Source organism: Uloborus diversus, chromosome 2 (genome assembly GCF_026930045.1).
Source record: "Uloborus diversus isolate 005 chromosome 2, Udiv.v.3.1, whole genome shotgun sequence".
NCBI classification, from domain to species: domain Eukaryota; kingdom Metazoa; phylum Arthropoda; class Arachnida; order Araneae; family Uloboridae; genus Uloborus; species Uloborus diversus.
Window position 1 is genome coordinate 112,577,121 of NC_072732.1, and position 15,819 is coordinate 112,592,939.

The 15,819-nt window shown below is 31.8% G+C and overlaps 1 protein-coding gene across 2 annotated transcripts in view; it reads right to left on the reverse strand.

The window, feature by feature from the left end:
• Positions 1-14,688, reverse strand: part of LOC129215991 (isoamyl acetate-hydrolyzing esterase 1 homolog) — a 34,340-nt gene extending 19,652 nt beyond the window's left edge. For both annotated transcript variants that reach the window (XM_054850124.1, XM_054850123.1), the window contains exons 1-3: positions 14,492-14,688; positions 7,031-7,089; positions 6,000-6,213 (exon numbers count right to left, since the gene is read on the reverse strand). In XM_054850124.1, coding sequence (XP_054706099.1) covers positions 6,000-6,213; positions 7,031-7,089; positions 14,492-14,551 — 333 coding nt within the window. In that variant the 5' untranslated portion in view covers positions 14,552-14,688. The remainder of the gene's footprint in view (positions 1-5,999; positions 6,214-7,030; positions 7,090-14,491) is intronic.
• Positions 14,689-15,819: the final 1,131 nt, after the last annotated feature.

Genomic DNA, 15,819 nt, shown 5'->3' on the forward strand with positions numbered 1-15,819 from the left:
TTTTGCCAGTGCAGCTAAATAGAAAAGATGGTGAAAAAGCTCATGCCCTTATGCATGTATGACTTCGTTGGAATGTTTTGCCCATTGTGCTTCGAAAATAATTCTCTAACCTCCTGAGACAAAAAAAAAAATCTTTCTCTACTAGCTGAGCTGATTGGAATAGTTAAAAAAATAGTTGAAGTAACAAAGTTATGTATAAAAACACCTTTTATATCTTGCTCTTCAAAATCACCCAGGAAACTTCAAACTTTGTGAGGGGCTTAATTTTTCATCATTGAATAATCTAGTCTCGTAGGCGCTGTCAGCTTCAATGAGATGTCATCTGCCTCCAGCTGTTATTAACAAGGGCGAATCTGCAGTCTCTGGATGTGAGAACTGGTCTTGTCGGTATATTGCTTGTAATTTTTCTTGCCTCATGCTAAAATTTCTACTCATAATTGAAACATTTTATTTTTCGTTTTCAAAATCCAATCCAGATAATATAGAGCCAGCCATATAGAAAAACAATTATCATCAAATCTTGTGTTAATTTCATTCGAAACTAAATCTATTACTTCATACAAAAAAAAAAAAAAAAAAAAAAAAAATCAGTGTTTGACTTCACATCATCATGTAGATTTTTGTCACTTTTTTTTTTCTTTTAAAAATTGGCTCGGAGGAATCACGCTTGATTGAAATATACATCTATGTAAAATCTATTTTCAATTTCAATTGTAGATTGCACTATGGTAGTATGATGCACAGATCAATTGCAGATTGAACTGTGGCTTGAATAGTCCGAAAATTAAGGGTAACGGATTGTGAAGATGTTTCGATAGAGTAAAGCATTTTTCAAAAACTTTCCTCAATACAAATTGAATACAAATTCAAACGAAATCATACATGCTAAAGGGCATGAGCTCTTTTACCATTGAAAGAATCGTTTTGCAATAATTCTTCCAGTCGTCAAATCGCTGCTTTGAAGTTATCGAGAAATGTTTTTATGGTTTTAACTCTTGAAGACCATCTTGTGTCACTCCGAGATTGCATAATTATAGAGCCCCATAAAAGGTATTTGTTGATATGTTTTCTTTTTTTTTTAAATTCAATAATCACATGCATTTTTAAGAAGTTACTATGAAAGCATATAATGCACTGAGCAGCTGAAATGTGTTTCTAGCAGAAGAAAGCGATGAACACTCGTTAAATAATTATACACTTAAAAAATGAGCGTAAAAGTGAAAGTAAAATATCAAGGAATTTTCTTGTGAAAACCTTGCAGCCACACCACTTAGCACGGGATTCTCATATTGGACATACTATCAGACTCATATTGGGAACAAAAGTATGAAATATTTAGCCAATATGAAGAAATATCTTCTTAGTTAAAATTAACCCATGGTTCCTTATCAGCTTTCTATGTTCTGAAAAGGCCGGAAAATATTTCATGAATTTCTAAGTCATCATCCAAATAACGAAAAACACTTTTTCTAGTCCGGGAATGTGTCGAGTTTCATCAAATAGTTACTGAGAACCAGCGAGATTTTTCTTAATGAACATTGATTCTCGATTTACATAAATTGAATTCTCCCATTTTCTATCATTCTATTCAAAAAAAAAAAAAAAAAAAAAAAATTGGGGGTGTGACCGCCCCCTCTTGACCCCCTATTTGCCGCCCCTGGTTAGACATCCGTACAAACAAAAATATTATCATGTTGTCTTCGAATTTTCCAAACTGTCGGATATTTTTTGCCAAATAAGGAAAGTTTGGATGTAACAGTGACCACCCGTGACCCCCAATTGAGGCTCCTCTGGCAATAATATCACCTATTTTGCACAAAATATGCACCATAGACTGCTTTACTTCTCTACACGCACATGCATTGCATGCAAGTTCCTAATAAATATTTTACTATACACAATTTTACATATACTTTTTGATAATAATATTGGTTATCGAGGTTTGCTTTCAACATATTACTTTTGTGAACATTTTTAGTGAAAACATCATCACAAAGATCACAAAAAAGTGGATAAAAATGCATGGGATGCCCCGAAATACGTTTTAAATAGAAGAAAACTTTAAAGTAAAGAAAGAGACACCAGCAGTTCTAAATCTTCCTAAGGTAAAAATGGATGAAACACGTAAATGTATGAAGAAATTCAGGACCCATTGTATTTAAATTTAAATAAAACGGAAAATATTGCATAAGATATCACTGCTAACGATCATTTCAGTATAAAGCGCCAAAAGTTTTTTTTTTCTGTGGCTGAAAACGGTCGTTTTTCAAACAGACAAGAATTTGAGGGAGAAATTTGAAAATTACATTATGGGAAAACTAAAACAGTTAAATATTTTTGGAAAAGAAAAAGTGGGGCAGGATGTTTTACAACATATTTTTAAAAATAAAAAAAAGATTGCGACCAAAGCAAAATAAAGGGAAGGAGGCGTTTTCTGAGCAAAACCCCATCTTTTTACTTCACCAAAGGTAGCCTAAAATTGCATTTTTATAACTGTAATTTTATAAAAACTTCAGAGGAAATTCCATGAACCCGTTTCCATATTATTTTCAAAAATTATCTAAACTTTTTTATTTTTAGAGTGTTTTTGCCGATCCCCGACTCTTTTCAACACTTCGAAGATCATCTAAAATTGCAAAAATTTTCCGCTGGAAAGTCCCCAATTCTATCCCGTCATCCAGCACTATCAGTTGCATTAAGGTAGTACAAATGCACATTTACAGTTTTTATTTCGATTTTTTTCCAGGAGAAAGATTTCGCCCCACTTTCACATCACAACAGATCGTCTAAAATTTCATTTTTAGGAACTTAAGTTTGAAACCTTTCCTGGGGCGTGACCCTGATTTCAGCCCTACTTCCATCTTTTTGAAAATCTTATAAGATTTGTTTTTAAGACTAATTGCGACGTGAGGAGGGAGGGGGGGGAGAGGAGAAAGTCCCCGAATTCATCCCTTTCTGTAACATCAAACATAAGATACAGTTACGCAGGTTACGTATTTCAGTTTTGAAAACATTCCGAGGCAAATTCCGAATGCCATTACTTTCCGTTAAATCACCTTAGATGGCCAAAAATTGCATTTCCAATGCTTCAATTTCTAAAAATTCCCGGAAGACCCCCCCCCCCATCCATTTGAATATCAGCGAAGGAAAACAAACAAAGAAATCCATCCCTCATTTTGTCAACAATCATGGGAGCCCGAGCCTAAGCTTCTGGGAATAACTGGGGGAGGGGGGGGGGGTGATACGATTTCAATAGAGATCGGATATGTGAGATGGGGCATAATCTCTAAGTTTGGCCTAGGGGTGTAAATAGATGTTAATCCGGCCCTGAATATTACCAAAGATTGTCAACAAACCAAATGAAAGAAAATATTTATGCAATGTTTAAAAAAAATTGGTAAAATGCTTCAAGTTTTAGAAACACCATTTCCTTGAATTATTAGAGATTTTGTGTAACCATCACATATTTTATTTTTGTGCAAAAATGTTGAGTTTTGAGCCTAATAAGTGTCATTTGTGGGAACTTAATGTTTCCTAATTTGCAGATTCTATGCAGAATGTTGAGGCATTGAGACGTTCTCCCTCAATTTTTTTTTTAAATAAAGCATTGAAACGCTAGGTCTATTCAGAGGTTTCGTCTGTTCTAATGTGAAAACGTTTTTTAAATCTAGTATTACAAAGACTGTTTTTACTGATTTTTGAGATATTTAAGATGGAGACTATTCAACACCCCCCAACTCCTCCACCAAAAGTCTTTCCTTTTTTTAAACTCTTTTATGATGTAAAAGTTGAGGGTGAGAGGAAATATTTCTGTAACTGAAGTCTTAAAAGGGCAAATTTAGTCCACTTCATTTTTGGTTAAAGTCGGGAATGGATTCTGACTTTGAGTGAACAAAGAGAGAGAGAGAGAGAAAAAGAACTGAGGTTTTTCAAAAAACGTTTTAAAAATTGAAGTCTTCATTGCTCTCTTTAGTGAGGTAAAGAGGGGGGGGGGGGTGGAGTATGTTTCCTTTTAAAAATTTTGTTACTGGAGTCTTAAAACACGAATTTAGACCATCTTCGTTGTACTTTGAACAAAATATTTGGATGTTCTCTCGCAAAAAATTTCGAAACTGAAGTTAAAAATGCTATTTTAAGCCCTCTTTTGCTGAAATAAGGGGGAGGGGGTTCAGAGGCTCCTTTTTGGAAAAAAAATTGAAGGACTTTCAGGCTATTTTTTGGGGATGACTCATGGGTAGTGATGTAAAATACCCAGGCATTTATTTTTAGGGGTATATACCTGGGGTATTTAATTCAAAAATTTATATTCAACTAAAATACTTTTCTGTATTCCACTATGTATATATAACCAACCATATACAAAACAATAAATTTTTGCCCAAAAATTGTATTTAGATCACATATTTAAATAATTATTGTGTGAAACAGCTTAGCAATCTAATATGATATTCACATTAAATGCGCTGGATATGCCTACTCAATGTTGAAAGCGGAATTTCAGATATAAAAAGCCATTCTACAAAAAGTAAAAAGCTTAACTTGTTACAAAAAAAAAGCAAACATCCCATTTAAGTTTTAGAATAATTCATTCTAAATTCTGACAGTTTTTCTGATAAGATTTTATTTAAACCTTTAATTAAAAAAAATATAATTCATAAATTTTTATATTTTTAATCTTTCATTTTACGGTTTATGTTTTAAAAAGAAAATCATCACGTTTTGATACAATTTTTTTTCAAAATGCACAATTACTAGGGGATTCACCCTGCCTTCGGATGAATACCCCAAAAAATATTTACCTTCTACCTTACATCACTAATTGCGCGTATTAAAAATAGTTTGAATAAATCTTCATCATGAAGTACCGGGGAGCAAATGCAAATGAGCAAGGCAATAGAAAACAATATTTTGATTTTTTTTCTTTTTGTTTTGCTTAATAATGTGAAAACTTTCTATATATGCCACGTTATCACTTATACAGCAATAAAATATATAAATAATATCACAGTGTCTTAATAATTTTTCAGTTTATTCTTCCAAACATCCCTCATGCTTCATTTTTTTTTTTTTTTCATTTTGGATATGACTAACCTAGATTGTGATTTTGAAATTCTGAAGTTCATCATTGAATTTCTTATACTTCTCCAGTTATGACATTGAAAAGAAAGATTCTTTGTTTCACGATATGTTTCTTTCATAATTTCATCAAGTCTTTCAATAAAAAAAAATATAAACTGTGTAATACATATGTATGTATCAGTTTACCAATTATTTCATACTTAGATTTTTAAAAAAAATTCCCATTCACTTTTTGCATTTTTTTTAAATACCCAGTTTTTGGGTATTTATCCAGGCCTTGGGTAAATACCCAAAAAATATTTACCTACCCGCTGGGTATTTACCCGATCCACATCACTACTCATGGGCTTTTCATAAAAAAATTCTGAAACTTTACTCTTGCAAACGCAGATTTAGGTGATATTTTGAGATCCTAGGAGAAGGAATTTAGGGCTCCTCTTTCAGGAATCTTCAGAGCTAGAGTATTAAAAAAAATTTTTTTTGAGAAAGCTGAAAAGAAGGGAATTTAGGAATTGCCTGCCCAGTAGATTTTTCAAATTGTTTGCAATATTAGGAGAAGGGTAAAAGTTGGGAGATAACCCTGTAACATGTTTCCTAACTGAAGTTGTAAAAAAAGTTTAGGCTATCTTAGGTAATATTGAAAGAATAATAGTTCATCAATTTTTGATGGAAAATAGACTTTCCTTTCATTAATGACATTTTTTCAATGTTACTAAGTAAACAAAACCAATCATAAAAGTAATTTTTTTTCTTTTAACAAATAAAGCAGAAATAAAAATTATTTTTTTATTGCTGTTCATATTAGAATTTAAGTATGAAGTTAAAATTTCAATTTTAGAATGAATATTAACGTTATTTATTAAATACATCACTCAAACATATAATACTGTCAACTAAGATAATTAAAATAATTTTTTCACCTCTAAATATTTTATTATGCCTGTGAGATTTTTTCCATATTCAAATAATGGTACATGCTGGGCCGAACCTTCTTTGCAAGAGTCATTAGCACCAAGGAAAATCACAAAAGCCTTTATTTCTGAAATATTTTTATCAGAATAAAGGTGTGGAAGTACAATTTTACACTGCCTAGAAGTGTAACCAGAAAATCCTCTGTTAATTACATCACAAATTCTGAAAAAGAAGCAAATGTTAGAATAATATAGTAATAATACATGGCATTAACAACAGTACTTAAATAATTTGCATATTATAAAAATAGTGCAACATATTGTTATGGAAGTAGGTGTAGTCATTCGTGGCTGAAAATATTATCTGATATTTAATAGCAGACTTCGTAATGGCTTTGAAAAAAAAATCAAGACACAATATTACAAAAATACAAGACAAAAATCAGGACACTTATAAAATCTTTTAATGTGTGTAGTGTACATATAACAGGGTGACAAGAAATAACTTAGACACACATAATACACCATAACTTTAATGCTAATGAAAATATTACGACCAAACTTCAAAATAAATATGAATACATTCTTTCGTCTAATATATTTACAAATTTTCAAAGTGGCTACCCTTAGGATTAATACAGAGCTTTAAAGGTGTCACAAAATTTTCGGCTGTGGGCCGCAACTCGCTGATATTTTATCCCATTCGTTGCATAAGGATTTCTGTAGGAATGCCAAACTTTTAGGAAGTTTAGCACACAACCTTGTCTAAAGGACCTTCTTGCACTGCATCAACTACCCCAATCCAATGTTTTGGGGTGCAATATGTGCTAGTGGGAAAATATCACTTGTTTTTGTTGATTAGGCGATAAAATTAGGCAAGAAATATATCGCAAATGCATTTGGAAGTGTTGTCTTAACTTGGTCGCTAAAGTTCTTGGGAAACAAAAGATGGACCTTCAAACAGGATTTCACACCTGCACACAGAGCTAAAGGCACTCAAGTAGGCATATTAAATAATTAGAAGATATTAACTTACATACCTTTGAAGTCTGTTTGCAAGTAATGCTCCCCATAAACCATCATTTGGATCAAAACTACGCTAAAATTAACAAAAAAAAAAAAAAAGCTTTAAATAGGCATATATCAAAACAATTAATACAAAAAAAAAAAAAAAAAATAAATAAATAAATAAATATATTTTATAAGTTTGTGTTTATAGATCAAGATAAATTCTTGTACGTAGTAATCATGAATACAATTTTCTTTGCACAGCATCTTGTTGTATCAGTGCTAAGGTTTCCCCCAGGTTGTTTTAGGAGAGCACTCCCTAAGAGGAACATTGCAGGAGCTCCGCCCCTGCAATGTTAACCTTTGATGCACCTTGAGCCCTGCCCAATTTTTTGAATTTTTCAATGACTTTTTTTCACTGCCAATACATTAACTAATAATGAATACAAAAAATATTACTTCATTTTCAATGAATGAGTTTAAAAGCTGTAACTTAAGTTAGGAAGGGGGCTCTGAATTAGAGCTGCAGAGTGGGAGTCAAAGGCTTATAAAAATTTTTGGAGTCTGTCATATTCCCTCTAACTCCCACAGCCCCTCCACGTCTTTCCTTTTACTATAATTCCTAGAAATTGCATTATTTTATTTAATAAAGAATCCCACTTGAAGTGGCTATTAAGATCAATAAATAGGTTTAAGTGTCAATTGGTTATGAGGTATAGGTACTAAACAAAAATTTGAACAATCAGGTCTTCTAAAGTAAGAAAAAACGTCAAAAAGCACAAATTGCAGATTACAGCAGACACGTGTTTCAGTGTTACATGGAACGTCTTTTTTCGGACGATCTATTGTTGGATGTCTTTTCATCCATAAGCTCATAACAGGCGTTCTCTGTAACGCTGAACACGTGTTTGCTGTAATCTGCAATTTGTTCTTTTTTTGACGTTTTTTCTTATTTTACTGTTCAGCATAAAGGTATTTATTTATCTTATCAGGTCTTCTCTTTCATAAGTTAAGATTTGGAGACAAATTCACCGAATTGAAATCTTACAAGGTGCAGTTTCTTGACAAACAAGTGATTTCTGCCACAAACAACTGCACAAGGGCATACATAAGGGAGGGGCTGAGGGGGCCCGAGCCCCCTCCAAAATCTGGAAATAAAAATTCAATACCGGTAGTTATTTTTGGTTTCAGTTGCTCACAAATAATTTCTTAACTTTTAGCTTAAAAAAAAGAATAAATGAATACATAACAGTGATAATAATGATAATAATACGTAGATCAGAGATTTCCGAACTGGATGCTGCAAGAAGAGGTGAGGGGTGCCGTGTCCATAATTGCAATAATCTATACTAATATTATAAAGAGAGAGGGCAGATTTTTGTGTGTTTATATGTTCAAGGTAATCTCTGGAACAACTGCACCTATTTGAAAAATAACTTCACTATATGAAAGGTGCTTTCTTACTGAGTAACATAGGATATAATTCGAAAAAAAATCCGATAAATAGTTCTTTTTTTATACCAATTTAGACGCAAATTTCACGTAAATTGCCTATTATTGGCTAGTAAAGGGGTGAAAAATTACTTCCACATATTAATATTATGTATCGTTCAAAAGGGTAGAATTTTCCGCGTTCTAAACAATTTGTTTCAATGCTCTAACTTAATTACGGCAGGAGTAATTTGCGTTTTTAGCTCGAACATTTTTAGGCTTAGCTGAAATTTAGGCATTACTTTCTTCATTAAATATATCAATAAAAAGTGAAGTAATTGTCCCAGTTTTCTTTTTGACACCATTGGAAAAAGCGACATTTTTTACTCCAGATCTCTCTCAACCTATGGTCGAAAAAATTAGCTTCTATCTTCAAAGGAAAAAAAGTTACAAGCGTTTTTAAATCAATTTCGAAATATGTCATTTTGATTCAAGTTGTCAACCATTTTATTTGCACGTTTCCACGGTTACGCTTTTTGAATCCATTATTTATTTCCTTATTTTGCATTTAATTTCTCAAAGTTATTTTATTTCATGCTTCCATGGTTACGCTTTTAAAATCCATCTTTCGCATTTTAATTCCTTGAAAGTATTTTAATATCTGCCGTCATTGTTTGGAAGGGCATTTTTGCATGGTGTTTTTTTTTCTTTTTTATTACTTAAGCCTGATTGTTGCATATATGTCACTTGACACAATTTTCATTCTCAAGGTAGACTGGGCAAAGCCAGGCAACGCAGCTCTTAATATATGAAGATTTGAAAGCTACTGTTAATGTGATTTTATACCTTTTTGTTTGTTTGGAGAAACATTTATTATTGCCAAAGAAAAAACATCTGCTTCGCTCACAAAAGGGCTATGTTCCGGTAGCGTGGTCACTTGGTGCTGAGCAGTTCAGTCTAGGATTATTGTTTCAAGGCAACCGTCAATGCAATTCATTGTTTTGGCTATTTGTTTTGAAAGAAAAAAACTTTTGATTTGTTTTTATCCGAGTGAAATGTACGACATTTTCTTTTTTTTCTGACGACGATTTTTGAATGTTCCTCCACGAGATGTTTTTTTAGACGGATCGATTATGATAGCGTGGTTGTTGGGCAAGTTTTGCGATAAACAATAGTGTTGCGGAATTCTTTTTACATATAAAAGATATTATTTGATGTTTTTATTTTATTTGGCAAAATATTTTAAATTGCAGTAAAAACTGCTTCACTCGCTAAATAAAGTTTTAAAGCAACTGTAAATCTAATTTAATGATTTGACAAAAAGTTTTAAATTCCAAAGAAACTTAAATAGTTTTTTTTTTTTTGAAAAGGTGTGTATGCATTTCATACAAAGAAAAAGGATCATTTCACATTAGAGGGGGGAGGGGGTGTCAATTTTTTTTATTCAACGGACTTCCATTAAATTTTTAGCACGGGCATCGCTGTGCGAGTACTGCTAATATGTATATAAATATAGACTAAATGCTATGAGAAAATTAAAATTCTTCAAAACGTGCCGTGAATCGTTAAAGTTTGGGAACCTTCCGTTAGATGGCATTAAGCAATGGTGTTCAAAAGGGGTCAGGGGATCCGTACCCCTTACTCAAGAAAAGAACATGTGTTGAGAAAGGAAAGTTTTTTTTTTTTTCGAAAAAGAAAAGCAAATAATGTTGGGGAACAAATCTCAATTCTTTCAAAAAGAAATCTTTAAATTAAAATTTAACCAACGAACCAACATCCTTTCACCCTTTCACGAAGGTTACTACTAAAAATAGTCTGAAATTGTGCCATTAAGATTTCAACTTTGAAAGTTTTCGGAGGAAGATCCCTAAAACCGAGGGCTGCGGAGTCGGAAGAAAAATTGCCGACTTCGACTCCTGGATTTTGAAACGTCCGACTCTGACTCCGGCTTTTTGAATATTTATTTATTTTTCTAAATCATCCTTTCTCATGGGAAGGGGGAAAACCCCTAAACAGTGATTAATGTATTAATTCTTTTTTATGAAATTTTGAATTGCAAACCTAAGATGTATAACAACGTTGGAAATTCAATTTGAAAATCAAATTATCCAATAGTTGCAACTTCTAAATTAAGATTACTTGAAAATCCCATTTTTAAAAAAAAATTGAATAGGATTAATTCGCTCCCCTTTAATGATTAACTAACAAATGTTGATCCTGTGCTTTCAATTTTTGAAAGCTGTAACTTGAGGTTTTTTTTTAGTCAAAAACTTTTCTCTACAGGGGGCGGTCCTGCCCCCCCTCCCGGGTGACACCCATCTGGTGGGTATCACCTCAACTTAATATCAGAGTTTATAAAAATTGAAATGCTTTAATTCTGAAAAAAATCCCCAATAATATCTCCCTAAATCTTAAATTTCATCTTAAAAAACTCAATGAAAATATTTCACTATATTGTGGGAGAGGTCGGGTACATGTACTTCTGGAGCAAATTTTATCCAAAATACGGCGATATACAGCTTATTTAAATAAATTCTTTAGGTAAATAAATAATATATATATATATATATATATATATATATATATATATATATATATATCATTTAAAGTCTCACTCGTAAGTGACACACTAGCAAGTGTATGAAACAAAAACAACAAGAAACATATAAGAATAATACAGTAGAAGACCGTTATAACGCACACCTTGGGACCAGAGCTTTTGCGTTATACAGGTTTTTGCATTATATAGATCATTTCACAAATTTTGAAACTAATATTCAGAATATATCTATATATTAGCACTTCAGAATGAGTTTTATCTGCAATGAGTATTAAAGCACCAATATTACAATTAGTTGTTCACAAATAAATATGTTTCACAATCAAAAGAAAGTGCATTATCCTGCACTTCTGCTAGCTTCATGGTTTGCATAACAGCTGCATTTTCAAGAGCCATCTGGTATTTTCTATTAACTGTAAGTACTAAGTTTCTCTTAAAAGCTTTGAATTAAGATGGAAAAATGAGAAACTATTTCAAAATTTGATTTTTCTTACAATTTTAGTGCTTGCAAAGCAAAACAGAGAGATTTTTTACCTCTGAAAAGTTGTGCATTTTATAGAGAATTGCGTTATATAGGTAGGCGTTATAACGGTCTTCTACTGTAACAGTATAAATTGAAAAACCATGCGAAGTTGAACAATATGAACTTTAGAATTTTAGAATGGGCAGTAACTGCTACGTTATCAAAGAGCTGGAGCAGTTGGCATGATATATTAATTTGCAGGTTTCTATAGAGGTCGGTAACGTACATGTCACAGTGCATTTGCATTCTTATCATATTATTAAGTATTAACTTGCCAGTTTGAATGTGATAAATTTATTAAGTATTAACTTTTTATAAAAATTGATGAGTTTTTTTTTTAAATGCTGACATGTACAAGTCCAACCCCCCAGCTCTGACCTGCAAAAAAAAAAAAAGAAAGCAGTCAACTTACCCATTCTGATAGAAGAACGAGAACTCCAAGAAATCAGTCATCCATTTAAACCAAATCCAGTTTCAGTTCATTTCCGACAGTTGACCGAAGGCTCAGCATCCAAGAAATGCCTCCCTTGCATAAGATTTTAAGCATATCCCATCATTCATGCCTACAGCGAACCTGTTGCCATTCGCAGTTATTTGGGCAGAGACTATAGTTTTCGATTTTTTATAAAAGATTTCTTGAATAAATTAAAGTAAAAGAAGGTAAAATTGGCAGGATAAAAACTGTAGTAGTATAAATTTGCAGCAAATTTAAAACATTGTTTGCTGAAATGAACGTTGTTATTACAAATCCTAAAAAATCTGCTTAATTATCCAATTATTATATTTACAAAAACTTTTTTATGTAGATTGCTATACCAATGTGGCATGCTATTAGTGAAAAAATTGAAGTAATCTCTTTTATCGTAGACATCGGTGATAAGCCCAGATTTATCAATTTTGAAAGAAATGTCCAAAAAATTAGCGGAATGTATGTCATCATTGGCTTTGTTTAATAGTAAGCTTTGTGGGTAAGTTAGATTGAACTTATCTTCTAAGTTACTGTTGAGGATCAGAATGTCGTCGATATACCTAAAAATATTGTATTTTTTGTTATATTGAACTGTGTATTTGAATTCGTAGAAAAATAGATATAGATTTGCAGCTGTGCTAGAGTAATTTGTGCCCATTCCAATTCCATGAATCTGTTTAAAAATAGAATCATTAAAAGTAACGAAATTGTTGAAAAAACAGAAATGGCAGATACTGTCGAAAAAATTCTTATCAATTCCAAGCTCCTCATCAATGTGAAAGGTATCAAAAAGTTTTAATAGAGTTTTGTATTAATCATCAATAGGAATGTTACAAAACAAATTTTGAAGTCAAAAGTATGAACAGATTTGGGTATACATTGTAATTTTCCAATAATTTCAAAGCTGTTGTCAATTCTCCAGAAGTAGCTAGTATGCATATATTTGTTTTTCAAAAAAAAAAAAAAAAAAAACAAATTTGTTTTAAAATTAGTTGCAACTTAATGTTGATATTTCTACCGATACTTAAAGTTGTTGAGCAAATGAAACGGAATTTAATTGGCGTTTTATGGAATTTGGGTGTCATGAAAATAAAAGGCAAATATCGACAATTTGAAATGGGAAAGTTGTAGGAAAACTTGGAGTTGCAGAGTTTTTTATATGCAATGAGCTGCTTTAGAATACTATCAGTGCTGAGGTCAGATTTGATATAATAGAACGAGGAGTTGAGTTCTTGCAAAACTCTGTTGATGTAGAATTGTTTACAGATGTTAGCATAGTTGTTGGCTGCTTCGTCGATTGGAACAAAAATAAAACTTTTTTTCAAATTGTTTATATATTCGATGTCTTCTTTTTTCAAATTTTGGTAATTGTATTCTTTGCTGTGTAAGTTGACTGCTTTCTTTTTTTTTTTTTTTTTTTTTGCAGGTCAGAGCTGGGGGGTTGGACTTGTACATGCCAGCATTTAAAAAAAACTCGTCAATTTTTATAAAAAGTTAATACTTAATAAATTTATCACATTCAAACTGGCAAGTTAATACTTAATAATATGATAAGAATGAAAATGCACTATGACATATACGTTACCGACCTCTATAGAAACCTGCAAATTAATATATTATGCCAACTGCTCCAGTTCTTTGATAACGTAGCAGTTACTGCCCATTCTAAAATTCTGAAGTTCGTATTGTTCAACTTCGCATGGTTTTTCAATTTATACTTTTATTATTCTTATACGTTTCTTGTTGTTTTTGTTTCATACACTTGCTAGTGTGCCACTTACGAGTGAGACTTTAAATGAGATATATATATAATATACATAACACTTTACCTGCATTTGCGCTGTCTAAATGTAGAATATTTTATTTTAAGTTCTAAGAATTATATAATACACTGCATTTAATGCAATAATAATAATTTTAATGTCCTATAATCTTGGTTATATGGGCCCCCTCCAAAATAAAAACATATAAGATACACCACTGCAACTGCACAAGAACAACATCTGTACAATTTAAATGGAACTTTCTCTATTGATGGTAAAAATTGAAGTGAACCATAATGAGAATTTCAGGATATTTAGGATGAAATTGAACGTTTCAAGAATTTTAAGAAATTAAAAAAAAGAAAAAGAAAAAATAAGGAATTTTTGGAAAGTTATGAAACTACTTTTGTTAGATATAATGAAAAAAAAAAAAAAAAAGAAATGCTTTTAGATAAAAATATTACGTTAACTATGAAAACATGAAGATATAACAACAATAACTCTACAATAATTCCTTTGAACAGGTGCAAAACAGGCCCGCACATATAAATTTTGGGTCCCTTTCCCTACCCAGAGGTTTATATATAGTATTTGCAACGTGTTAACAAGTCTTAGCGCTAGTTTTTTTTTTTTTTTTCAATTTCTTGGACCATTGGGGTCCTTAAGGAAATGCCCCCCCCCCCTCCCCCCGCTCTGCGGGTATGCAGATTCGGGCCTGGGGCAAAAATAATAGTAGAATGTACATACTTGTGTTAAAGAATCTCCAAATAAAACTATTTTGGGCCAATTTACTTTGCTTAGATTCATTCTCTTAATTTATATCAATTACAGCCAAGTCAAAAAAATATTTTTTTGCTTCAACAACTTCAATTACGCGAGTTGGCGAAACCACACGGCCACTGAGGCCCTAAAACATATTTTTAAAATTTTGCTCCTCCACCAAACCAACAAAACAAACAAAATTAATTTTTGTCGGTTTCGGCTACTGTTTTTAACTGGAAAAAAAAAAACAAAGCAATTAATAGATATAATTCTTAACTCGTACCCAGGAATTTGTTGTAAAGTAACTTAAGAGTTATGTATGCTACAAGTTGTTTCTGTAATTTCAAACTACATTTTCTTTAAAAAAGTTTGCTGTGTTAGAAAGTGAAGCATCTACAAATTCTGCAGCACTATGACAACCTGTATAGATTGGCATATATTAGGATAGTAAAAAATTGCAGATCTCTGCCAAGAGAACGCGAGCAGTGCGCCAACAAGTAACACTTTTCTATCACAGTAAGCCAATGAAAGCCGTTCGTAAAAGGAGTGATAGCCACGTCCTAAAAAAGAAAGTGAATCAAAATTAAATAGTCAAAAATGACTTTAATCGTAACTGCTAGGTGTCAGAGAGAGTCTCTCCTAATTGATGTTTACAAGCGAGTTATGTTTATAGTTTTGTGTTGATTTAATAGCTATGCTTATGATAATATTTTTAAACCATAGTTTGCTGTGTTTATTAAAGACGAAACTCTTCTGTGTGTGTTTTTAAAGGCTCGGTGCAAATCTAACTTTGAACTTTGCATCCAACAACTGCAATGATAATGAAAGATTTTGTGAAAAATAAACTTATATTCATTTACTACTCTGACATTTTTATTCAGATGCATCACAGAAACTTCAATTTATACACATACGTTTCCAACGCTTGGTTTTAATATAGCAAAAGGCTGAAAAACTCATCTGCATTTAAATCTTAGAATAATCATTATGAAAAGAATATTTCGTGTATTCAGATAGTTGATATTATCGAAGATAATTCTTACAATTACCTAACTTCCAGATCGATTTAGTTGCAAGTTCAATAACTTGAGTTTTTAAATTATTAAACATAGAGCTTTGGAAGTTTTACACATTTATACTATAAACTACATGCTTCTAAAAATAATGTGCAGTTCAAAAGAGAAACGCTTCTACATCATACTGAATAAGAACCAATTAAAAATAATAAGTACTTGTCTGCATTCATGTAAAGCTATTTCCATACCTAAGCAAATAACTGAAAATTATTTACTCTCTTAACTGCCCATAATAAA